General features: G+C 32.0%; 3 protein-coding genes across 41 annotated transcripts in view; all 3 read right to left on the bottom strand.

Moving 5' to 3' along the window:
* Upf2 (UPF2 regulator of nonsense mediated mRNA decay) overlaps positions 1 to 1,541 on the bottom strand; it is a 91,310-nt gene extending 89,769 nt beyond the window's left edge. For 14 of the 39 annotated variants that reach the window (XR_011637729.2, XR_011637728.2, XM_071185413.2 and 11 more), the window contains exon 1: positions 1,199 to 1,368. The gene's annotated coding sequence lies outside the window, so the exon portion shown is untranslated. Of the gene's footprint in view, positions 1 to 1,128 lie in introns of all 39 variants that reach the window. The other 25 variants (XR_015433582.1, XM_087163169.1, XM_087163167.1 and 22 more) reach the window with 11 other exon arrangements.
* A 6,994-nt stretch (positions 1,542 to 8,535) lies between these two features.
* LOC139426044 (uncharacterized) lies at positions 8,536 to 9,797 on the bottom strand. The gene is made up of 2 exons (XM_087165186.1): positions 9,788 to 9,797; positions 8,536 to 9,628 (listed from the first exon to the last, which is right to left on the bottom strand). Exons 1-2 carry the CDS (start codon positions 9,795 to 9,797, stop codon positions 8,568 to 8,570), a joined length of 1,071 nt encoding a protein of 356 aa, XP_087021312.1. The 3' UTR covers positions 8,536 to 8,567.
* A 1,896-nt stretch (positions 9,798 to 11,693) lies between these two features.
* On the bottom strand, positions 11,694 to 19,593 carry RpL27 (ribosomal protein L27). The gene is made up of 5 exons (XM_087163150.1): positions 19,531 to 19,593; positions 19,278 to 19,359; positions 16,023 to 16,192; positions 13,048 to 13,158; positions 11,694 to 11,778 (listed from the first exon to the last, which is right to left on the bottom strand). The coding sequence occupies exons 2-5, from the start codon at positions 19,356 to 19,358 to the stop codon at positions 11,730 to 11,732; spliced, it is 411 nt and encodes a 136-aa protein (XP_087019276.1). The 5' UTR covers position 19,359; positions 19,531 to 19,593; the 3' UTR covers positions 11,694 to 11,729.
* Between the last annotated feature and the right edge of the window lie 7,759 nt (positions 19,594 to 27,352).

The raw sequence follows: 27,352 nt of genomic DNA, 5'->3' as shown, positions 1-27,352 counted from the left end.
CTATTTGGCACCTTGGCGATTGTAGTTGGAGCAATAGATTATGATACAGAAACGTCCTCAAAGGTTTTCATTACTGAAACCAAATAGTTATTTTATGTCCATGTTTGAGTCCTAACTTGAACTTCATTCACGATGTTTTTGCCTTGTTTAATTTGAAAGCTATTTCACGAAATCAATTACCAAAAATTCATTTCAAATATAAATATTTACAAAGATAAATTAAAAGACATCAAATGTATATTAGACTAGATAAGTTGACATACTGCTGCAGCTTAAACAGAAAGTGGGGATATTTCTGTATCATGATCTGTCGAGTCAACTACAATTGCCAAGGAAGGAGCCAAATAGATTTTAAACTAGCAAATTTTTTAAAAAAAAACTTGTAGGTGCTTGCCCTGAGGTGGTTACGAGTTAAACCTTTCGAGTTGGTTTATTTCTGTGATAAATTATTTAGTTTCTCGCAGGCCGATGGCCAAAAGTTGCCAAGACTTGGCAATTATTTTGCCACAGATCAAGATATGGAAATCTCCCCAGTACGTTTCTGCATAAAATATTTAAAAAAATAATGTTAATTTAATGATAATCAAAATTTTCATTATAAAAAGGAGGATGAGATTAAACATTTTTTGAAAAAGTATCATGCTTATGTCATATTTTAACACTCTTATCTAAATATACCATAGTAATTAGTAATATATATTTCTTCAACAGCTTGGAAAATTCCCAAATGAGTAACTGCAAAATATTGAAATTTTTTTAAGCGACAACAGGGTTGCGCAACGAAAAACTGAAGAAAAAAATTAAAGGAGGTAACTAACAACTCTTAGCCACCCGTCTACATACATCATTTTAACATTTTTGCAATTACTGAAACTCTTTGATGCCTTGGTAATAATGACTATTGGAGTGAGCATGTACCTATACGGAAATATCCCCAACCGCTTCATAAAGAGATAAGAATACATATTTTGCAAATTTGGGTAAGAAAAAAATGCTGAATCTAATACTATATCGCAATTAAAGCTAAATATAAATATACAAGCTTCTTATAAAAATGCAAGCTTGCTTAAATACATGGAAGAAAAAGATTACAATAATTTTCGCAACAAATCTTATAAAAATATTTACAATGTAAGCTAGAAACCATTGACAAAATATCGATTTACACAACCTCTTACTTTGAGTAATAAACAAATACCTTTCAGCACATAACGAAACGCAGGTGAGTATTTAATATTTTACACGCATACACATAACGAAATTCAAATTTGCATAAATGGGATAAGGTTTAATTTCTTGAAAATTGTTTTGTCAACAACATTCACTTTTATCATCACATTTTGTTTATTAGTACGACTTTATGGGTCTATTTCTGCTTAACTTAAGACTTACAAAACATTAGAAGTGCGTTATTTAAAGAGAATTCACGCTGCCTCTAATTGCAACGTGCGATTGCAAATCGCATGCGGTGAGAAGGTCCCATTGATGATGATGGCTGCCGGACCTCCGAACGCCGTCGGGAAAAAAATGACAGCCTGATTAGCCATCCTTTTTTCTCTCGACGGTGATAGCGTCTACCATATTCGGTGAGAATACTGCCGTTTCACAAGAGCTGCACATTTCTGTGGATGATACCATCACAATTTCGTCCCTCTGCAGAAAGGATGGTTCCTCCGCTTTCGCAGCCTGAGCAAAGAATATATAAGCTTATATATACTTTCCACTTATATATTCTTTGGCCTGAAGGCCTGCGTGTGAAGTCTATCACTTTACAGTATAACAAGAATCTATACAACACATCCTCGGTCCTTTTGCAGGCAAAGTGCCGCCCACCCACTCACTGACCGCTGCCATTCGCATTGCCTGGACTGATCCGAAATGCAAGTCCAATAATTACAAATGCAATTACAAAAAACTTTCACAATTTTTTTACCTTTTAAAAGCTTTTTTTTTTTCGATTACTTGTTCAAAAATAAAAGTTAAAATGCACATGTTTTCCTAAAATGTTGATATCTATCCAATACTCTGACAACAAAGAAACCTTACGAACTGTATATCCAGCGACTACAATAGGTCCTTTATGTCTATATGTATATTATTCAGGTCTTATCCCTTCCTTTTTTTTTTTTTATCAGGGCCCATGCTATCCTGCCATAATTTTCGATCTGCAGGGCGAGTTCATGGTCTCTCATAAAGCCTAAAGATTATAGTATAGTAAAGACTATACTATAGTAAAGACATAGAGCCTAAAGACTATAGTTCCTTAAATATTTATTTAAGAAAGCCCTTTGGGCGTAGGGCGGTAGATTTGTTCTTTGCAATTTTACCTCACACAATATTTTAGGTTTTTTTTTCTTTCTTTAATAAGAAATTGGAAATTGTATATATTGATGCGTCAGATTCTCATAAAACCATTGATACAAAATTTCCATGAAAAATAAGAAGGTTTCTGAAATGCAGAAAAATTAACAGTTGCTATGTCAGAAGAAGGGAGTAACAAACACTCATACCACACACTGCTTTTAAAGAAAGCATTTATCTAAAATTTCTAATTCTAAAAATATATCAGCAGTTGAAGGTTTAAGTTACTCCTAAAAGTAAAAAAAAAAAAACTTTCCTTCGGTGAAATAGTTTTATAAATTTTCCCTTTTCAAAAGTAATATTAATTTAAATGTTTTATAATCATTTTGATTTTATTTATTTTATCAGTATATTATTTGTTTGAGATACTTTAATTTTAATTAAAAAGATTTTAACACATAAAATTGTTTTTCCTTAAAATAACGTAATTACGTTATATATACCAATGTAATACTCATCTAACAAGCTTAAGCTTGTTAGATGAGTATTGCTTTATTTATTTATTTTTCCTCAAAATTATTCATTGAATCTTACTAATTTTTTTTCTTCTATTTCTAATGAATTTTCTTTTATTTTTGAAGTATTTAAAATATTTTAAATTTAAAGTAACATTGTTATTTAATTTTTTATATTTATGAGCGAGATTTTTTAAAGGAGACTGAAAGAAATAAATGGTACATATTGTCATTTCATTGATTTAATATTAATTTTTCGATTTCAAAATTTTATGAGTTCTACGCTTTTGCTTCTTAGCTTTCCTTGTTTGTAATTTTTAACTTAAATCTATATTAAATTGGAACGAAATTTAAAATTATATTATTGTTTCTTGTCTCTTCTCTCGATAAATTATTATTGTAAATATATGATTAATTTTTTAAAAAATGTTCAAAGTATTACTTTTTTCTTTATTTTTCCCTTTTAAAATTTAGTGATTACATTACTTTTAACTTAACCAATTTCTTTAGCAATTGGAGAAAGGAACTTTTTAAAATTAAAATTAATGAAAACTTACTTGAGATCAACAATATCTCAAGAACGTTAGCCACTTTGGCTATAGAAAATGAAGTCTGAAATCAGATGTTATTCTTAAAAAAATTTCAAAATTAAAAGCCAGGAAAATTGCCGTAAGATGAATGGAATAAAGAAATGTATTGATATTTATATTCAATGTTTTATTGTGAATCCACATAATCAAAAAAGAAACTTTCTAATTAATCTTTAAATAATCCAATATGTGTGTATTTATTTGAACAATTTTGACATTTTTGCAAAATTTTGTTCATGTTTTGTATTTTGGCATGCTTAGATTAGTTGAAAAACAAAACATTCTACTTTACTATTCAATTTTATTATCACTATTAAATTAAATAATTTAAAAAAAGAAAACGGTAAAATTTGTAATTATATACTTTGTTTTTTGATTTGAGAATACCAGCAATATAAATAATGGGCAGATAATAATGTAAATGTAATACATAACTAACCAATATTTTTATTGCTCTTTTGAAACTGCTAAGCTCAGGACATTTTTATTATATTTTTGGTCTGTAGAATTATAAATAAAAGTGAAATATACAACTAGTTTGTTGTTGTTGTTGTTCATTTACGTTGCACTAGAGCTGCACAATGGGCTACTGGCGACGGTCTGGGAAACATCCCTGAGGATGATCCGAAGACATGCCATCACAATTTTGATCCTCTGCAGAGGGGATGGCACCCCCACTTCGGTAGCCCGACGACCTGCACGCGAAGTCGAGCACTTTACGGTAGCACAGTTTAACGAGGACCAATACCGCACACCCTCGGTCCCTACGCAGACTGATCCAAGTGGTCACCCACCCGCACACTGACCGCCGCCAGTGATGCTTGACTTCAGTGATCTGCTGGGAACCGTGTCTTAACGATCAGTCCACTGCGGGACACAACTAGTTTGTACTGCATTTTTTAAATAAATAAAAAGTTTAGATTTTTACTTATTTTAAAAATTACGAGTAAAATTTCTTTTACTCCGTGAGGACAGAAAATATTCTCAGATTTTAAAACATGCCATCAAATATCTCCGAAAAACTGCGCTTTTTTTTAAGCTAGATAGATTTGCCTCACAGAGAATACGAACGAAAAGCAAAAATGCATCATGCTAAAACTAGCCGATCAGAACGAACACCAGTAATTTCAGCAAAAATTCGTCACACTAGATCACAATGGGCTATTGGCGACAATCTGGGAAATATTCCCGAGGATGATTCGAGGCAACATACACACACCATCCATCCACAGATCGTAATTTTGATCTAAACCAGAACACGATCTATCTCCAATCCAGCAACCTCAGTAGGTATTGATTTATTATGGGAACTTGTGACCTCCGTCAGATTTATTTAGCGTGCACTATGTCACCATTTTGTGCACGGGGAAGATGGTCCTGCCCCTGATAATAGTAAACAATTTAAAAATTAAATCTTCATTGCACATAAAAAAAAATTATTTCTTACACTAATATATGGGTGTCCTCAAAATGAATTCTTTCGAGGATGCTCCTCTAATTTGTGCTCATATCATCTTATGTACAGATGTTGATCGTGTAAAGCTAAGCACAGATGGATTGGAGATAGGGGTTAAAATTCGCCGTACGACTGCCAAGTTACTACTTCCCACGGACGTAGCTATAGCTTTTACATGGGGGGGAGGTCGAGAAATTCCATTATATTTATATATATATATATACTAGCTGACCCGGCAAACGTTGTTTTGCCATATGAATTATTTCTAGAGTATGAAAATATATCTTATTTATTGTAAGTGTGGTATATGAGTGAGAGGCATGGAGCTCTGTGGCATGGGGCATAAGAGACATGAAGCGCTGTGAACGATGACGGAATGTGAAACAACACACCAAATAATAGTTTTTTTTTAAATGTATTGTAACTTTTTTTATGAATTATGTATACAACGAATTCTGAAAATATTAGTCAACAATATTAATCTCTTAGTGCAATGCAGTGTACAATATTTTTTGTCATTCCATCTTTAGCTAACACAAATAAACTGGATATTTTCCCCACTCGAGAGCATGCCACGTATAATTGTTTGCGTGAAAAACATGGTGTGCTCAAATCTAAGACACAAACAGACATTGTTTGGCCTTGTCAATGCAAATCTAACGGGGATCTGATTGCGTTTTAATGGAATTGGCACATGTGTGGGTATAACAGGGATTCGTGGAAGTAATATACTTTCACCCCGGAATTTGTCATTTAAAATAATGACTTCGATAACGTTGTTCATAAATTCTTTAACGACTAATCGCGTGCCGTTGCACAGCCGTGGTGGGTTAAAATTAAGAAGCAAAATAACCGGAGATCCAACAATGAGTACTAAATTATGCGGTGGTATGCCTGGTAAATCCAATGAGTTTAAAAACTCTGCTGGAAAATTTGCAGCTTCAATAGGATCGCAAACTGTATCAACGGATTTATGTCACCAAGTTACCCGGCAATAACTGTTGTATCTTCAGATTCAATTCGTTGACGTCCACATTTTTTGTTGCTAAAATCCCCCTTTCTGCCAGTGAACATCGGTGTGTGTTTACATCGGGAAATATTAGGTTAATGAAAGCATCTTGTAAATCAATGATTGTGCAGAAATCGTCCAGTAATTTTGCGCATCCAGTCTCATCCTTAGTAACTTGTTTACATAAACTAAATTATTTTGAGAATGTTTCAGCAGATGGATCTTGAAGCATTTGGACGTGCATATTTACCCTTAGTTGCACATTTTCAACATTACTCCATAGTGATGATTTCAAGCAAGCATTGATCTCATCAGCGTACGTTGAACGCGGAATGACGGGAAGTGTTTGTCTGAAATCACCTGAACTGCCGCCAAATAATTTGTCATTGTTTATTATATCTTTCAATGTCCTGTTCAACGCCTCAAGCGAATATTTGTGTGCCTTTACAGTGTTTCAACACTGTGGCCATAGAGCCATAGTAGCTTCAATGGAGGTGATGTACCGGCCAATTTGGTACAGCGTTACTTCATCGTTGTTATTCACTGGAAGAGCAGTCACATTGGTATTTTCAACTCGAAATACTGCCATATCACTGCCTTTATTCACATACTTGCAAATATATTTGATGTTCTTCTTTTAAGGGCGAGCATGAGTATCAGAGTTTAATATGACTAGTTGCAACGTACGTGAATATTGTTTTTGATTTATCATGTTTCTATGTCTAGTTTGGATTGGAATATGATTAAATAAAGATATATTTAAAATTGACGTTAAATCTGTCCAAAAAATGAAAAAAAATTAGTTATAAACCTATTCTCAGACCTACTGAATATACATATAAAATTTCATCAAAATCGGTCGAGCCGTTTTAACCACTAAAACTGTGTCAAGAGATTTTTATATATATATGCAATATAAGCTACTAATATCATACATGTGTGTAAAATATTTGTTTATTGTAAGGAAAACAAATGATCAAACAGTATAGAAAAATGTTAATTGCTTAAAGTAATAATTTAATCTTTTAGTAATTCTTTTAAGTAAATTTAATCTTTTGCGCCTTGTTGATAACTTATTTACAATTTCGCCGGAACTTTCTCGATGAAACTTTTTTCGAACGAAATTTTTTTTCTCCACATTTTTCTTAAAAAATTATTTTTCAAGGCAAGACGTATAATATAAGAAGTTCTATGCGATATTTGGAAATATGGATATTAAAAAAACTCAAGCTAAGGGGGGGGGTCCGGACCCCATGGACACTCCCCTTATATACAATACGTCCGTGCTACTTCCGACTGATTTTTAGGTCTAAGCTTGGAGAAAGAAAAAACGCGCCACCTAATATTATACTTGTATTCAATATAACGCGTCCTTTCAATTTAACAAATGAATTCGGAAGATTCCGCAAGCTTTCTATGATGCTACCCAAACCCAAAAAATAACAAACACACAATATTTTACAGAAATGAAGCCGAATGAGATAAAACAATCAAAACACGGCCAACCTTACACTTTATTTATGCTCTAATATTAATTCTCTTAAATTTGAATTGATGATCCGAAAACATGGAAGCGCAATTTTGGCTCCCCTGCTTCGGTAACTCGACGACCTGTGCGCAAAGCCCGGCACTTTACGGTAGAACAGTTTAACGAGGACCGATACCACGTACCCTTCGTCCCTATACAGGCTGATCAAAGTGGTTTCCCATCCGCTTACTGACCGCAGCCAGTGATGCTTGACTTGGTGCTCTACTGGGTACCGAATGTTGACAATCAGTCCACAGCGGGACTAAAGATATTAAGTATGAAACCTGAGATAGGAAATAAGTTGACAAAAAGAGGACTGAGCGAGTGTACACCACAGTTTTGGGATAGTACTCGTGGGGAGTGAAGGTCAAAGACCCTTTAAAAAAAAAGAGGTCATTTAAAACAAGACTTATCAGGAAATCAAACTGCCCCTTATGTGCTGTGTCATTTCTTCTTCATCAAGATCTTCGATAGCAATGAGTTAAAAAAACTTCATGGAACTCTTGACTAAAACAACTATAACAGCCATCTAGGGATGAGAATAATTCAATTCTCACCATACACTTGGAGAGTAACAAGTATCTCATTTGATTTTCACTATCTTGGGGTTTAGAAACTGTAATGTTTCTTCATAAAGTGAAGATTTCCCACTACCTTTCAGCAGTGCAAAATAAAACCTACCTGTATATAATAATGAACAAGTTACCACTATCTTCATTGTAATATTTGTCACTACTTTCTACCCCGATGCTTCCGATATAATTAAAAAAAGAAAACCCTGAACAAGGTCAAATAATTTTAAATTCCTTTCACCGTGTGAATTTTTTATTCTATTTAGCAACTAGTTCTATACCAGAAAAGTCAATAAATTAGCTGATAATTTATACTACTGAGCTCCATTTCATAATAATGCTCAAATAGAATTTTTATAAGACTTTTATAGGGTCTTTGGAGCATCACCATTTTTCTACCTCACCTTTAATTACTGTTCAAAATATTTATAAGTAGTGGTGCAAAAAAGTTCTTTTAGTCCTAATGTATTAATAAAATATCTTTGCTATCACTGGAAAATATTTCCTGCAACCACGGAAAACCAGTTGTAGAATTCTTATCAGTAGTATAAATTACCAGTTGTTGTTGTTGCTAATTCCCATCTGGTCTGACGGGGTCAGACCAGATCAATGAATCCGTTGACATTCAGAAAATCCGAAACCAGAATGGGAGAGGAATGAATGTCATTCCAGTCCAGCCCTAAACAGTTCAAGATGTGCTCAGGTGATGCCTGGTTTTGTTGGCATTTAGGGCAAAGAGGAAAGATTTTTTGATTTGCAGAAAATGTGAGACTTTTTAGGTGTCCACTGGCCAGTCGGGATAAGCAGGTGTTGGTTTGCCTATCACCAGGGAGAGATAGAGAGAGTCCTGGTCTTTCTGCTTTATACCAGTAGTGAATAGGTGGAAGCAGCCACTTTTGTTTGTTCTGGGCCTTTTGCCTTGCAAAAAGTTCAAGGTATGTAAGCTCTGAGGTGGAGGGAACTGGATGGTCTAGTCCCTTCTTTGCAAGAGTGTCAGCCAACTCGTTGCCGTGGATATCGACGTGGGACGGGATCCATTGAAAGTGGACCTCATGCTGTTGGGAAATGAGCTTTACTTTTTGTAGGATCGAAAAACTGGTTTTATCTCCAATGAGGGCCCAATTTTTGAGGTGTTGAATTGAACTACGGCTGTCAGATAGTATCCAAGTATTTCCAAGGTGCCCTTCACTCAAGATTTTCTCTAGTCCCCTGTTGATTGCAATTAGTTCGCTTCGAAAGACGGAGCAAAAATCGGGGTTTCGTTGATGAAGAGTGTAGTTCTCTCGAGGTGTTTCAATAAATACCCCACTGCCAGTCTGTCTATCCATTTTACTGCCATCAGAGAATATTTTGATGTCGTTTGGAGGGATTTTATTGATGATTTCCAGGGACAACTGTCTGAGGAAGTCAGGCACACAGTCTTTCTTGTCAAGCATGGTAGGGAGGCTTTCATGGAAACTAACATTGGAAAGATCCAAGCAAGTACTAAGATTGCTATGAAGATAAAGAGGTTCAATATTTTCAGCGATTAACAGTTGTGATTTAACATGACTAAAAGGACTGTTTTTCTTTAGCCTTTGATTGCAGGTCCAATTATTTAGGTAAATAGCTGTTAAATTGCCTTGGTCTAAACTGGAAAGTTTATTGTAATATTTCACTAGTAATAAATTACCAGTAGTATATATTACTAGAATTAATTTCCATCTTTATATGGGGACTTTTTAAGGTCCTACACAAGAAATTTGACATTAATCTCTTCTCTGTTATTGTTTTCGTACATAGGTTATTTCAACTAATACATATTGCCAATAAATACCCTTATCCATTAATTTTGCTTTTGAGTTCATAACTTATTTCTTTTACTTCAATGTAGATACCTTACCTAAATTAAGTTAGGCTTAAAAAATAGGGTGACTGTTTAAGTTTCTTATGAACAAATTAGAAAAATTCCATTAATTTTGTCCTTGAATACGTTACTAATTTGTTTATATTTAATTGTCATAGATTTTAAATTATTTACTTTCATAAAAACTTCGTACAGAATTACTAATATAAACGTGTTACGATAACTTAAATGTTAACCATGACCTGATTCTTGTTTATAACTATCTAAATGCCAAAATTTTATCGACCATTTTGAATGGCCACACAGACATTCATTTTAATAAAATGCACATCTTTGATTCATATCCAAGAGAATTAAGCTTAAATATTAGTATAGTTGGTTTCAAATGAAGAAATTCAGCAGTGAGGGTCTTTAACTCAGTTCTAACCAAAGATGTACCATTTGAATAAATACGATTTACTAACACGATTCGTATCACACACTTTAACTTTCTATTTTTAAGGGTTCTAAAGACATTTATTAATAAAATATTAGTAACTCAATTCGAGTTGAGTTAAAACTATATGTCAAGATATTTTCCAATTCCAAATTCTTTTTTCAAAAAAAAAAAAAAAGACTTGTGATTAGTTATTATTCTAAATTTTTTGTTGATGAAAAGTTCTGCTAATAAAATAAAACAAATGTTATAAGAAACTAGTGTTCAGCTTAAGGCATTGATGCACATACAAACCAATTTATTTCCTAAAGCAGTGTTTCCCGAACTTATGACTTTAATGTACCCTTTCTAAATTTTTTGTAACGCTGTGTACCACTAATAAATAAATGTATTTTTTTAAAAATATTTGTATTTTTATTAACATATTTTAGTTATTAACTGTTAACTCTGCAAAAAATAGCCAATAGAACAATACGTAATCGTAAATTTTCATGGCTAGTTTTGTTTTTAAAGAAAATTTTTTGAAAGTTTCGTTTGTTGCAAGATATTTCGCATAAGAACGCGTACCCCCACTAAACTGTTCCCGTACCCCTTAGGGTACGCGTACCACACTTTGGGAAACACTGTCCTAAAGCATTTTTCATACAGTCTTAAGAGGAAGTTTTTTTTTGGGGGGGGGGGGGATTTAGACGGGAGAATTCTTTTTAAGAACATAAATAAAAGAAGCAACGTAGCACTATTTCGAACAAGCTAACATTGAAGGGGGAAGTTAGCAAATGTTTTCTTTTTTTTGGGGGGGGGGGCTTAGGTCACAATAGTAAGAAAATAAGATTTCAATAACGAAAATCTTACGCCTAGGTTAAAAAAAGCTATACTTAAATTTCAACTCTTAATTTGTTTCCTTTATAGATAATTAGTATATATCAGACAGTCATTACTCTGAAAGACTGAAGTTACTTTCTGGCCAATTAATATCTCTCTCCTTATTTTATGATCAAAACAAAAATAACAGCTTATCTCCTACACCCATCACTGAAGTACCAACCCTGATCTGAAACTATTCATATTTCTATTTAATTTAACTTTGACCTGCACGTCAATATACTTTTTTTGGGGGGGGAGGGGGGTTAGCAAGCAGATATAGATTCCATAATAGCATAAATTTTGTTTACATAGGCAGATGCCTGGGATCAATCAATCCTATTGCTTAAAGAATTCAATTTTATCGATGGAACTTAATTCATTGATATCCCTCCCACAAGTATATTTTATTACACTTGTATACTTTTTCATTTTTTAAAAAAAAAAAAAAAAAAAAAAAAAAATAGTTCCTGGGATGCAATGTACCATGGCAAAAATAAGGTGATCTTTACTCTGCCCTTATATTATATAGGAAAAAACAAACTTGCTGATTAGCATAAATAATGAGTCACAAGTCACTTATTTTGAAGACACATACTTTATTTTTACACCCACTTAAAATCTTAACTTTTGGAAAAACCACCTGCTCTTGCCAGTCTTGTACCTGAAAAAAAAATAAGCAACATAAGAAATAGAACATAAAACTTCTGCAGGAAAAATCTCATTTTAGCAATCACTTTTCTTAGGCATATAACACCTTGTTATGACCTGTGAATTTTGAATATGAGCATTCTCAATTAGTTTTCCCATTGCAAACTTTTTTTCATTTTACAAAAAATATATATATATATACAATGAAAATGTATCTGCAAAAATTGGAGAATCACCACCAATGCATCCGCTCACCTATATTATCTAACTATGATAATATCATCCTATGACTCTTTGACTTTAAGGCACTCCTGGCCTCCCCCTTTTTTTCCCTACTATTTATAAAATAAAAATCCTTATATCAAGGAATCAAATTTGCAGGGTTCATACTGGAAAAAAATAATAATAATAATCTTTTTCTTCTTCCAGACAACATCATTGTATTTCTATTCTTATTATTCTGGGAAATTCACTCCCTTTTCTTCTAAATAAACTAAACTCAGCGGCACGACAGCCCTTAAGGGTCAATACCTACTGTGCCCATCACAGTTTTCTTGACCTTTGGCTCTGGGGTGCAAGAGCAGATGTTCCGGCCAGCTGAACGCGGAACCCCTAGTGTTTAGTTCCCAAGCATGCTTGGTACTTATTTATTGACCCACTGAAGGGACGAAAGGCTGAGTCAACCTTGCCTGGCCCGAGGATCGAACTAGGAACATGAAGCACGACAGCGTAAAGCGATACCGCTCAGCAACCGGGCATCTCTAGACTTCACTAGGTAGATAAAAATAAAGTCACAATTCTGACAATGCATTAAGAAATCATCTTTATTTTTTTCACAAAATTAAATGACTTAAACAATGCCAACCATAAATATCAAAGTGAGAGAAAGGGAAAATAAGACTAAAATTTAAATATAATACCCCCTATTTTTTTTAGATGTAAGAAGTTGAGGCAAAAAACATCAAAATTATATTTATTATCTGTGGATAAAAAGTTAAATCGCACCTAAATAGGAAAATTAATTGATGATATTGCACAAAACAGGGGTCGCTGAAATAGGGATGTAATAGTTTACACGGTACCAAATTAATGTTAAACACAACCAACTTATACTAAGACAAAAAATAATAATAAAATAAATACTACTACCAATAAAATTGCATTAACATCTATATTAAAATTTAGCTTCATCAGTTTAATGCAAATCTTCTCTTTACACAATAATCAAAAGAAAGCCAGAGAGCTAATATAATCTTATGAGACAAAGTAAAAATGAAGTTACCTTTCTTCAAATTTTGACTTGACATCTCGCCTTGCTTTTCGCCTCTTTGCTGGGTCTTTCAACACCTCCTTGTTAACTATACTCTTATCAAATTGAATATCTACCATATACCTAGGCATTTAAAAACATTTATTGAGCACAAAACTTGCCATAGAAATATAAGGTTTACCAAAGATAATAAATTAGCTATAGTGATTCCATTTATACAATACATCAATTATGCTAAAAATAACAGGGAAGACAAGAAAAAGTATGACGCATGCCTCCAGGATACATAATTGCTTGGACAGAGAAAATTCCAAAAAGAAAAAACTCTGTACAATATCGATCGCAGAAAGTGAAAATGAATACAATTCTGACACTCAGATGGCATTGCTGATAAACATGAACAAGCATAGACAGTTTTAGATATTTAAAAAAGATCTTTTTCCTTCCTTGTAATAAGTGTCATAAATGTCCTTCCTATGAAGAGAAATTTATCCCCCACCATGACATACTGAAAACTATTTAAGAATGATCCAATACAATAAAGCTTAACACGCAAACATTTAATCAAAGTAATATAAACTCATATTTGTAGAATTCACACCAGCAATGAAAATTCAGTAGTCCAATAGGACCACCTAAATATTCATTTAGTGGCCCAAAAACGTAACAAACTAGAGAGATATAATTTTATAAATACATAATTCATGTTATGGTACATATCAAAAATTATTAAACACCATCTTTAACACTTTAGCATAGCTGCCAACCTTACTAATAAAAAATTCGGAACACTATATGCGACAAAATTATACGCACCAATTACGAGAGTAAGACAAAAATTGAACTATTAAATAACAACATTAATAGACATACATTTAAATACCTTATGTAAATTAATAAAACAAAACTATAAACACTATATATTGTGGGAAATTTATAACATTAATATTTTATAATTAGGAATACCAGTATAATAGTTAAAAAACAACTATTACCTATTAATACATAATTATTATTCTCCGAATTATAAGACACAGGTATATAATAATCTACAAAAACAAATATTTCTGATGCAAGTGCTTAAATACTACAATACATTTTTTAAAAAAATAATAATAGTTGTTTAAGATTCAATTTAGTGAAATGATCAGCAACAACCATTGGAATAGTATTTTCCAATAAAAAGCTACTAAAATTATTTCTGCACGTGCTTGTGGCGATCAGAACAAGGGATTGGTTTAAAAGAAAAAATACTGCAATTTTACGAATATTCGGATTTTTTTAAATAAAAATATCAGATTTGACTTAAAAATTAGGGACAAATCTGAAAAATTCTGAACAGTCGGCAGCTATGACTTTAGGCAAACATTACCCCAGGATGATTTAACATTGAGAGTATTGATTAACAATTAAACTGTCAGTACATGAATGCAAAACACAGCACAACCAGTTTATTTTTAATTTTAACATTTCAATTGAAATGCATGCCAGGAATAGAATGAAATTAATAAATAATTTTTAAAATGTGATAAATTAGATGAAAAAACAAACCATTTTATTACTATCTGCCAGGGTTGGCAAGATTTTGCCGCAGGTGGAAAAAACCATGGTAAATACCGGTAAAAACCGTCCTGGCAAAAACAGGTTTTTGCCAAGCAAATTGGCAAAAAGTGGCAAAAACCTATATTTTCCAAGATGAGAGGACAAAAACACATTTTTGATACAAAATTGAAATATATACTATGAATATAAATAATAACAAAAAATTAACGAGATTATTATTCCATAATTAAATGATAATGTAATAATATATCATTTTAGTAGTTTAAAACATTATTGATTGGAAAATTTGTGATTATTCTCTTTTTTCCAGTGAAATGAACATTTTAAATTAATATAACTATAATTTAAAGCATAAAATATCTATCAACATGTGTAGTTAATTATTGTAAAAATAATAATTTTTTATAATAAATAATAATATTATACAAATAATAATATTTATTTATTTACAAAAAAAACATTTATTTTAGGATTCTAAAATAGATCAAAAACTTTCAATCTTTTAAAAATTATTACCCTTATATTAATTATTAATATGTTAAAAATAATTTTTTCATGTAATGCATCAAAATTATTATTCCTTATGATTGATTTAAATTTGTTTCAAGTATTTTGTAATAATATTTAATCAGCAATTTAGATAATTTGGTTTTTGCCGGTTTTTACCAGGTTTTTGCCACTGTCCTGGCAAAAACCCCTTTTTGCCGGCAAAAACTCCAACCCTGCTATCTGCTTAATTCCAAATATGTTTAAAGACATGAAATTTGTTGCTTATGCACAGCAGCATTTAAAGAACGCGTGTCGGCACACTGGAGTGAAAATTTTGAGATACTCTATCGCAGAAAACATTCATTGCTGAAATTAGGTAGGTGTTGAACTGGGGAACAATTTGTTTTGCAATGTACACAACCAGAGTTAATATTGGCAAGTAAAATTCTGACGATATTCAGCTACTGCCTGTTTAAATTATACTTCTACATTCATCTACACTTAATATGTTATGAAAACAAAATATTCACAAATAATGAACTCGTACATTTGTGGTAATCATAAGGCTTGTACAAAGCAACTGGTAACTAGTAATGTAACTATCTTCTACACTCACACAATGGAGTAGCACGTATTAGTTTACTGAAATGAATATTGTTTAGTAATTACTAGAACTATTAAAAGTTATTTTGTTTCTGCTAGACAAAGCTTACCCTGCATAGATCATATGAGAAATTTTCCTTAATAAACCACAAGCCAACAAGTTATAAACAGAGATGCTCAACTTAGAAAAGTTGAAGGCAATTTGTTAGTATATTTTAAGATACTGATCTGACCGACTACTATTTGGCGTGACGAAATAAATTTTTTAAAGAAGCAAAATATCACTGGTTCATCATAAAGTACTCATTAAGTAAACATAAAAATGATAGTACCTAGTGGGCATGAGGTGATTGTAGTTGAGAACTTTGACGAAGGGCTTGATTTTGCTTCTCTTTTCAATTTTCTTTTTACCCATCCTACGAGTCACCTTTCGAGGATAACGGTCAATACCTGCGATAAGAGCATGTCCATAGGGCTTATCAGAAGTGCCTTCATCATTATTCTGAAATTGATACAATTATATAAATAAAAAAATATATTCTTTAGAAGATGGAAAAAATATGATTTCAACATTTTGCAAATATAAGAGTAATCAGCCAAATCCACCAAATAGCATGTATTTACTGATAAAGAATTTTTAATACTTAGCCAACACCAAATAAAACAAAACTTAATTTTGTCATATATTGTAACTGTCAGGGCAATCAGCTCAACTGTTTCATATTTGATATCGCAAACTGCGACAGAATAAACACAGGGATGTGTCTAAGCTAAATTCACTACTGTTTAGAGGTACATTCACAAATTCAACTTTAGGAAAAAACGGTCACAAGATACTTTTTCTTAAAATTTTACTTTGTGTCTCGTAAGAAACGATAAATCCATATTTTAACCATTTTTTTCGTGTTGATCTCTTAATATAATTTTTATTTTTCGCAAATTATGTCTAAATCTTCACAAAATAGGTACAGGGATGAGAGTAGTCAGAAAAAAAAAAGGAAATCCGAGTATGAATATATAATAAAATATGTAGAAGCTACGATATCCAAAACTTTGACAAAAAGGTTTGATTTTTAAACCATGTGATTATAAATCTCAATGATTAATTTTAAAATTGTATGAATATGAATCACATGCATGATTTAAAAATTGTATGAATAAGTACTACAATATTCAATTCTAAATTGAGAGAATATGAATCCCAATATGTGGCTTTTAAATCACGTCAACGTGAAACTGTATCAAATATAAAAAAAAAAAATGACAAATCGAATTCTTTCAGGGGTCTGTCTAGGTTTTTCTGACAGGTACCTATTTTGTGAAAATTTAGACGTAATTTGTGAAAAATTAAAAGTTATATTAAAAAATCAACACAAAAATATGGATTTATCGTTTCTTAAGGGATACAAAAATGAAATTTTAAGAAAAAGTATTTTGTGAAACTACCGTTTTTCCAAAATTGAATTTGTGAAACTACCGTCTTTCCTCAAGTTGAATTTGTGAAGGTACCGCTAAACGGTAGTAAATTCGGCCTGGACAGACCCCTGTCTTTAAATGACGTATAAATACGAAAGTCAACGTTTGATATTACAACCACATAAGCAAAATACGACATTGAATCTTAACAGAGCTCATTCTAGGCAGGAAAAACAGGGCGCAGCACCCTGTTGCCCCTGAAGTAAATTAGTGCCCTGATGTAATAGACTCCATAACCTTTTTGCCCCTTCTTTATCCTCTCCATAAACTCTACAATGGATTTCTTAAACTTTTGTTATTTTCAACTCTTTGTATTCAGTTTGTCGTTGCTGTCAATACATAGATTTATATGGGAAAGGAAAAATAGCAACGCAGTTACTTCCGCTAACATTAAATCATAAATACAGACACTAATTACTAAGATAATTAACTCATTAACTTGATATAAATGCTAATTTATTAATAAAAATTAGTAATTAATATGATTGCTACTTTCAGTGAAGTGAAAAAAATTTCGTTTAATAATTGACAAGGTTTTTCTAATAGAATGTGTAAAGTCCAGAGAAAGAAATTGTTGCTTTTTTAGAATAATAATGCCCCTTTTTTAAACTTTTGCACCCTGCCCTTTTTTCTGCCTAGAATGAGCTTCGATCTTAAACTCCAATATGTGAATACATCACCAATGCCTTCCTTTGAAGATTCTTCCATGACGGCTTCCGATTTACCTTAGATCTCCAATTCTTTTCATTAATTGCAAGAAAATCAGACTCCACTGAGTCAACCCACCAGCCTTCCCCGCTTTCCTGTTCCAGTGGGTCTAAACAGCAGTATCTTTCATATTGTCATCACTCATTCGAATCACGTGGGCCATCCAATTCAAACAGGATGAAAATTGTATCTCAACATTTGAGAGAAAGAATTTGCGGATTATACTTGGTGGTGTAAATGGAAACAATAACTGGAGAGATTTAACTTTGAACTGTACAAGATTTATAAACAACCTGATATTATTAAATACATTAAAAAATTATTTTGAATACAAACAGCTACATAGGGTTTTAAAAAGGCTCAAATACATATCACAATATTGGATTTTTAAATCCGGTAAATAAGAATCACAATATAAAATATCTAAATCGCATGAATAAGAATTACAATGTGAAACTTTTAAATCAGGTTAATACAAAAATCTATGTTGATGATGTAAAAAATTATGTGAATAAGAATCGAGATATTAGCCGATTCTGGGCTTGGGATTTCTAAGCTTTCGCACCAACACACAGGAAACAGAGACGACTGAATTACGATATATCTAATTTTCTGCATTAAAAGGGGAGAATAGAGATACAAAAGTCAAAAAATTTCATCTTTGTAGATACCTTACAGAGTTGCCCAAAGCAGTTGGGTCTTTCAAACTTCCAAACAGCCTGTGAAAAACAAAAAGGGGGAAAGAAAAAAAACACGGAAGGGAGGTTATTTGAAGACTCTAGCTTATAAGCAACCTTCCCACTTTTTTTCTCTTATAAAAAGTGTATTTTCAAGTTTAAAAATCTGACATTTATGACTTAGACAATAACAACTAATGCAAAAGATCATACTATATACATTCCCCAGCTTAATTGATAGTAACTGATATTCAACAAGACAGAATTCTGTATGAGACAAACCAAAATGATTTAACCAGAGATATGAAGCTTATATTAAACATTATAAAATGTCAACACCTAATTAATAAAATCACCAAATGAATTTTAAACTTGAATTTAAAAAAAAAAAAAACAATGTTACCTAAGGGGACAACTACAAGTTAAGTCGGTACCCTTCTGCGATTTTTTTTCCAGCTGAACAGAAATTATGAAAATCTACCATTTACTTTCCTGCAGATCACAATAAATAAACCTTAATTAGAATGGACACCTCGGTCAGCATGCAACTAATATAGCACTCAGTTAAATAAATTACCAACATCTAAATCTTAATTCTATTCGAAGAAAAATCTTTCTTTCAAATTGCTCTCACAGAATATTTAATCATCCTATCTTCAGTCAACAATCTTATGTAAAGCAACAATATAGGTCAATATAATAAAAAAAAAACTATTGAAAACTTACTTTGACAACAACAGCTTTTCTGCCGGCATATCGTCCGTTTAGAATAAGCACAACTTTTCCTATTTTCATAATTTTACCCATGCTGTAATTAAGTATAAAGAATCAACATATTATTCAATGTAAGGCATTTCAAAATGAATTACTTTGAAATAAAAAATTTCAGAAATATGTACTAAAAATAATAATCCAATCATAACAAAGATTATTTGCATTGTTTATTGGATTAATAATTATAATAATATTATATACTTACGCTGGGATTAATTTAAGTTATTGCTTCACCTAATAATTTAGCCGATGTTTTCCGATTTTTACTTGTATGGACACGACAGAGTAAAGTTGAGTTGTATCACTTTTTCTTTCTTGGAAATAAAGCAAATAGTAAATAAAGATATAACTTCAACTTCTACTAAACGATTCATTTGGAAATTGCGATACCACAGGTTTCATATATTCAGCGAATATGATCGAACCACTGGTTTCTGCTCAAATGCTTTGAGGAAATTACGGTTTTCCGATTCAACTGACCACGGTATTTTTCTTTTCGATAGCGTTTGGATCATTCACACTTTAGGGAACTCAAACATCTTCGATTGCCGTAGAACGAAAAGGAGGCCGAAAAATATTTTGTCGAGAAAAATCGATCGTGTCTGCGGAAACTGCGTTTAGGGTGAATGCCTCTGAACTCTCTATTCAGGAAGCTTACACTGCATACGAAATACAGCATAGAAGAATTTGAGGAGTCACTGCTTTTTTTCAACTTTGCAACTATTTTTAAAATGGAAAATATTATTTTCCTCTTAAATTAAAGTGAGGGGCCGAAGAATGAAGTTCACCCCTTCTGAAAATCAGACATTCTCATAAATAAATTTAGTATTTAACTCTTTTTTTTTAACTTTTGAGCTATTTTCGGAACAGAAAATTTTATTTTCCTCACAAATTTAATTGATGGAGAGGAATTATGTGTGTCTCCCCTTCTGAAGCTTTGACATTAGCCACAATGAACTAAAATAGAATTGGTAATTTTAGAAAAAAAACTTATTTTTTCAGCTTTGTAGCTACTTTCCAATTGTAAAACTTTTTCCCCTCGAAACAAATACTTCTATTTAGTTTCAATTTGTTTTCTACATGTGGCAACTTTTAATGCATTAAAATTAAAAGAAAACATTTATTAAAACCAAAAGACGCAAAAAAAGTGGCACCGCATAAAAAAATTTTAATAAACCAAAATAATTGTCACTTTTTTACCCTTCCCCAGATAGAGCAATAAAATGCATCCTGGCCATTGACAAATATACATATTATAATGCATCCCTTGACTTTCAACACCTTTCTTCATACTACCCACAGAGACATCCCTCATCAGTTATCAGACTCCTCAAAAAATAACCACTACATTTTAAACTATGGGAAAATGTCCTTTTACTTCTTTAAAATGCCTTTATAATTTTTTTGGTCCTGAGCTATTTTGTCCTTTTTTAAAATGTCATATACTCACAGAACCATCTACTTGTTGGATATCTATTCGTAAACTGTCTTAAATAGGACTGGGCTATAAATCGATATATCGCGACATATCGATTTAACGCCTATATCGGCAAACCGATACAGCAACTTTCATTCCAAGCGATACATTAGAAATCTGATTTAAGCCGTCGAGTGAAGAAGACGATATAACGATATAGCGATACACGCAAGGACTTTCTCTTACGTTCCGATGCCAACTCGCGCTGTGGAAGACGATATTGTTTCGTTATGTTGAGACGGCCTTGACTGATGAGCGGTAGAATCAGAATCACTTTTGAGACCTTATATCGTTATATCACATGTTCGTTTTCGCACCTTCGCGATTTGAAATCGTTTCTTGTAGATTATTTTCAATGGGATTAACTTCGTCGTAACCTTGTTCTGAACGCAATCTATTATTGAAAAGAATTTATAAAGAAAAGTTTCTTCATTAATTAGGTAGGTTTTTTATTTATTTTTTGACAAAACTTTTTTTATATTTTTAAATGTGAAAATTATCGGAAATCTAATTTAAGGCACCCATAAGGAATTAAATTACAAAGTAAATAAATTTGTTAGGTTATTTTTTTACTTTCTTTTAATTTATTAAAAACCTTTCGGATAAAACTTCTAATAATTTAATGGGCTTCTATTACTGATTTTAAATTTATAAATCTTGAGTTGTTTTTATTTTTAGAAATAAAGTTAAAACAAAACTTATTTTTTGGACATAAGTCAATAAACTTTATTTGTTCAAAAGAATTTGAAAAGTTTGCGAATTTTATTCATTTCTTTTTTTTTTTTTATCAATTACTACTTCGTTTTATTAGAGAGTAAAATCATTATTTTTTTTAATTTTCGTTTTATATTATTAGTTAATTAGCTAAATATATTACCGAATATCACAATTCTTTTGTTTTTATTTTTAAGAATATAATTAAGAAACTTTGCCTTACTTTTTTTTTCGTTCATAATTCGGTCATTATTTAATTTAATTTAATTATTTATATGAAATAATAATAAAAATAGTGTTTAAGAAGCATTTTTTTTCTAAAATTTATTTAGCTCTTTGTTTTAAGCATACAAATAATTTTTTAACGAACTTATTTTTTAAATTTTGTTCCTGTGCAGTTAGGTAAATATATTGATAAATTTCACTTTTATTTATTTTTTTATTTTTAAACTAAGAAATCTTTTGTTATTTGCGTGATCATTTTTTGAAAATATAACAAAACTTGTGTTTACTTCTTCATTAAGAATTTGAACATTACGATCGAACTTAATAATTCTGTAATTATTTACGCATAATAGTACAAGCAAATATTGATTTGTTAAAAAAAGTTTCTTTTTTTTAAAAAAAAAAAAATATTTTTAACACTTTGTTTTAAGTGTATAATGAATTTCTTAACAAACTTTTTTTTTTAATTTTTTAAATTTTTTTTCAATAATTTCAGCTAGATATCTTTATAAAATTCCCTTTTTATTTTTAAACTGAGAAATCTTTCAGAGAACGAAAATTTGAAATTATTACAAATCTTATGTTTACTTTTTAGTTTAAAATTCGAACATTTTTAATTTTAAACTTCGGCTTTTAGTCAATCTAACTTTTATTTTAATTAAAATATATTTTGAAATTTTAAAATCAGCTTTTGTTTAATAACAATTTTTTTTTCTTCATTAAGGGTGTTTTAGGGGTTAACTTAAATTAAGACTGCTTATACCTTGTAAACGATAAAGAAGTGCAAATATTTCATTCTGTATCTACACACATTTTTTCAATAAATATTTTAAGTAAGATTTGTACATCTTAGTCAATTTATTTAATATCTTTCTTTAGCAAAACATATATATTTTCAAATTTATAAATTGATTTAAATCAATATGCGTATGAAGTCTTGATAGAAATCTGACTTTCTGTGCCTTAAAGTAAATGAAATTCAAAAATACTATATCGCGATACATCGCTATATCGCGATGCAAAACTGACGATATATCACGATATATAATTTCTAATATCGCCCAGTCCTAGTCTTAAATGAGTAATTATCAAGATGTTCAAGGAAAACAGATGTAAGCTTTTAAGGGATCTAAGGAAACGACTCTTGCTGACATTTACTTCAATAATTTTATTATTAAGAGACTTTTTCTGAGACAAACGTTCGAATCACTCTCTATTAAATTTTAATTTTTCAGCTCATTTAATCGCATCATTTAAATTAACTATTTTTTTAATTCAAATATAAATTCTTTGTTAACCTTTATCTTGTTCTTCAATTTTTGAAATTAAGATTTATATCTAATTGAGGCTAATTAAAATAATTTGCAGCTGTCTTTTTTTTTTAAACATTAATCGTGCCATCAATATTTCCCATTCTTAATGAGGTTTTTCTTTGGGTAACATGAAAACGTAAAATAAATTGATTTCTAAGGAGGTAGCTCTGTAGAGCTCAGGATCCAGAAACTTACGAAGATGCTATGCAATCTGACGAAGCTCAGAAATGGAAAGCTGCCTTGGAAGAAGAGATCGAAGCTCACAAACTAAATGGTACATAGGAACTTAGTGATTTACCACCTGGTAGAAAAGCCATTAAGAGTAGATGGACATTCAAAACAAAATTCAAGCCAAATGGCGAAACAGAAAGATACAAGGTACACCTGGTAGCTAAAGGATGCTCTCAAAAATATGGAATAGACTATAAGGAAACCTTCTCACCTACAGTCAGAAACAGCTCTGTCCGTTTTCTCATTGCTCAAGCAGCTAACTTGGATCTGGATTTAGACCAAATGGATGTTGTAGCAGCCTTCCTACACCCAAAGTTGGAAGAAGAAATTTACATAGAGCTCCCTGACCTCCCTGAATATTTTCCTCACAGATACTGCAAACTAAAAAAATCCATATATGGATTAAAACAAGCAAGTAGAACTTGGTACATGGAACTAGCTGAAACCTTTAAAGACATAGGACTTTCCAGATCAAAGACTGACCCTTGCATCTTTGTTTCAAACAAGAAAGGAAAGATTTTAATTCTGTCGAATGACCATAAGCAAAAAGAAAACCACAAGACGAAGCTAAAACAACACTTTAAAATGAAAGTTCTTGGAGAAGCTCACCACATTCTTGGAATGACCATCACAAGAGACCGTACAGAAGGAATCATCAGTTTAGACCAAAGTACCTATACCAGAAACATGCTCAAAAGATTTAACATGCAAGATTGCAAAGAAACAGCAACACCTTTCCCAACTAATCAAGTACTATTCAAAGAAATGTCTCCGAAAGACGAAGAAGAAAGGCAAGAGATAGGACAGATACCATATAGAGAAGCAGTCGGAAGCCTAATATATGCAGCTCAAGGAACACGTCCAGACATTGCATTTGCAGTGGGGGTAGTTAGTAGATATGCCAACAACCCAGGAAAACCTCATTGGATGGCTGTCAAAAGAATTTTCAGATACCTAAAAGGTACATTATCCAAAAGGCTAACTTTCCGGAAAAATGGACAACTACAAGGTTACACTGACTCAGACTGGGCCAACGACAAAGACGACAGAAAATCAACAACAGGCTTTGTCTTCTGCGAATCAAATTGTGCCATAATTTGGAACTCCAAAAAGCAATCGCCGTATCAACAGCAGAGGCTGAATACATGGCCATTTCTGCAGCATCACAGGAATTACTGTGGATTAAACAACTCAAGGAGGAACTGTTCAACCAAAACATGGATGCAATAAAATTACACTGTGACAATCAAAGTGCTATAAAGATCAGTACCAACCCCATGCTATCATCTAGAGTGAAGTACATAGACATTCGTCACCATTTCATAAGAGAAAAAGTCGAACTTGGACTGATCCAGTTGTGTTACATTGATTCGAAATCAAATGCTGCTGATGTACTCACCAAACCGGTGACTAGTGAACAACTTAAAAAATTCAGTATTGTATTGGGACTTTCGTGAAGTGGGGGTGTGAGAATATCTCTCAACCTTACTGTAACTTTCAGACACTGAATCTGGCAACGCCATCGCCGAGACTCATCTCATCAGTCTGTTTACAAACACCGCGTCGTTCAGACGCTCGTGTCATTCATTCGTAATTTCCATATTATTCTTATTTACATCAAATAAATATTTTCTGTTGATATCTGTTTCCTACGTATCATTGCTCAAATTAAGCTCTCGCTAACAGAATATGGGCACCTATTTATTCCTGTGCTTCGGAGACAAACCTGAATAGATTGGAAGGAGTTCAAATTAGTGCTGTAAAAATTATTACAGGCTTGAGGCGTAGCTGTCCAGATAAAATTGTTCTGTTTGAATCTGACCTCCAGCAGTTATACATGAGAAGGAACTCCAGTCTCCAGATACACTACAATAAGCTCATCAGTTTTGGTGACCAGAACAGAACCTCTTACTATTTCAAAAATTGGAAAAATAATCATAGACTGAAGAGAAACAGTCCCTTCTCTTTGGCTGCTTCAATTCACCTTGTAGCTTGTAGACTTGCAATATCCCTGCCGAATTGAACCTCATTCCTTGAGGGCATGTTTTAGCCCTGTTACTGATTTTTCTGGTATCCATTTCCTCACGGAGCTGTTGAACCCGGCACATAAAAGTAAAGACATCCCAGAATTTATGAGACAAATGGCTTTTGAAACTATTAGCCAAATACCAACAGATGCTTTTCAACTATACACAGATGGCAGCAAGAGCGACGTAGGTCATTCAGATAGTGGGTTTTTTATTAAAACTCCCACGTACACACTGAGTCTCAAATTTAGAAATTCTGAATTTTGCTCGGTTTTCAGATCTGAGCTTATTGCGATTGAAAATGGCCTAAGACATGTTGAGAATATTGCTGAGCCTTACTTTAAGCATATATGGATACTGACGGATAGCAAATCTTCAATCCAACACCTTAGCAACTGGATGAATGTTGGAGACAGGGCTGCGGCTTCAATTTTGGGGATGCTCTTCAGGCTCTCAGCAGACTTTGGGGAACACTTCAATGGATTCCATCACAGGTTGGAATCAAAGGTAACGAGATTGCGGACTCACTGGCTAAAGATGCTTCTTTGGAACCTTTACAGCCAGATTTACCTTTCATTTTCAATGAGATCTTTGCAGAGTGCAAAATTTTTTTTATGGACCTCTGGAGGGTTCCTCCTCCGCATAATTGGTATTTCAGAAAACGACCTGGAAGTTCCTTGCTTTTTGAGGGACCTAGAAGCCAGCAAACTTGTTTATCTCGCTTTGGAAGTGGTCACTTGAGGTGTCTCTCGTATGTTCAGGGGCAAAAGACTTTTGAACTTTGCACTAAATGTAGGACTGCTCAGGCTTCGCCCGAGCATATTCTAAACTGTATCGATTTCAAAACCTCATCTGTTTTTAGACATTCTGGACATTTTTGGACTTATGGAATTGGTCTAATTAGGATGGACCTCTTGGGGATTAGAAACAACATTTACATAGTACGTCAGTTCATGATTTTACCATTTATTGTGCGTGCGTGGAATTTGTTCTTATTTTATATTTTCAAAATTATTAAGACCTTTATATTTTCAAAATTAGAACTTCGAATTTTTTTATGCTTTGAAATAACTTTGTTTTCATTAAAAATGAAATGCAACCTTTGCAATTTTCTGTAAAAAAAAATAGTAATTTAATAAAAAACCTATAAACATGATTTAGTTGAGAATAACTGAAAATATGTCCTCATTTGAAGTATTTTAGTTTAAATAAATTGTTGTTTTTCAGTTAATAAAAAATAATGTTTCTCGAAAAAGAAAAAAAACATTTTGTTTCGTTGTTTTGATAATTCTTTCTATTTTTACGAGAGACCTTATTACATAGATTCTTTAAGATCAGCATTAGCTTTATTTTATTGAAATGAAACTAATTTCAAGTTCTTTTCTTCTATTGATAAAAATTGGTATATGTTGCATTTTTAAATATTTAAGAAAAAAAGGAAAAACTGTTAATTTAGAAAGCAGAGAAATAACGCGATTTCGTTGAGAATGCAATTAATCTTCTTTTGAATTTACTATTTTATTCTCATCTTATATGATAACCACATTATATTAAACGGAGCTGAAACAATTAATCCGTTATACATTTATTCTTTTTCATTTGAAATAAACCATTTAAAATATCCTTTATACACCAACAATAATTTATATAAAAAGAGGTCATTTTTATTCTAATACAAAAAATTAACTGCTTATCTATGTAAGCAAGTAAATAAACATGATTTGATTTTTTAAGTGTTTTGAACCCGGGATCTCTCACTCCCGCTTGCGAGAATCATTTCTCTTGACCATTGAGTTTCCGTTGAGCTGAGCTAGCATATTTATATCTTTTAGTATAGTAAAAGAAATTGCCCACAGACGAATTTTTTTTATGCTCTCTTTAGCGATGTATATAAAATGTGACTCAATTTTGCAACGCGAAAACAAGCTATTTTTATTAATTCAAAATTGTGAAATAGCATGCAAATTTTATCGATTGTCATTCGTTTATAATAAATGCTAGAAGGTATCAGATTTGCAAAATTACGAGTTTAGAGCGCAA

The sequence above is a fragment of the Parasteatoda tepidariorum genome, chromosome 5 (genome assembly GCF_982258835.1).
Source record: "Parasteatoda tepidariorum strain Cologne lab strain chromosome 5, Ptep-v5.0, whole genome shotgun sequence".
NCBI lineage: Eukaryota > Metazoa > Arthropoda > Arachnida > Araneae > Theridiidae > Parasteatoda > Parasteatoda tepidariorum.
The sequence above is the reverse complement of the archived record's forward strand: the minus strand, read 5'-3'. Positions and strand labels throughout refer to the sequence as shown.

Excerpts from the sequence above, each read along its gene's own strand:
- RpL27 (XM_087163150.1), bottom strand. The coding sequence starts at position 19,358 with ATGGGTAAAATTATGAAAATAGGAAAAGTTGTGCTTATTCTAAACGGA. Across the intron at positions 16,193-19,277 it reads GAAAAGCTGTTGTTGTCAAA|AATAATGATGAAGGCACTTC; the intron begins GTAAGTTTTCAA and ends TATCAATTTCAG. Across the intron at positions 13,159-16,022 it reads AATCACCTCATGCCCACTAG|GTATATGGTAGATATTCAAT; the intron begins GTACTATCATTT and ends TTAAATGCCTAG.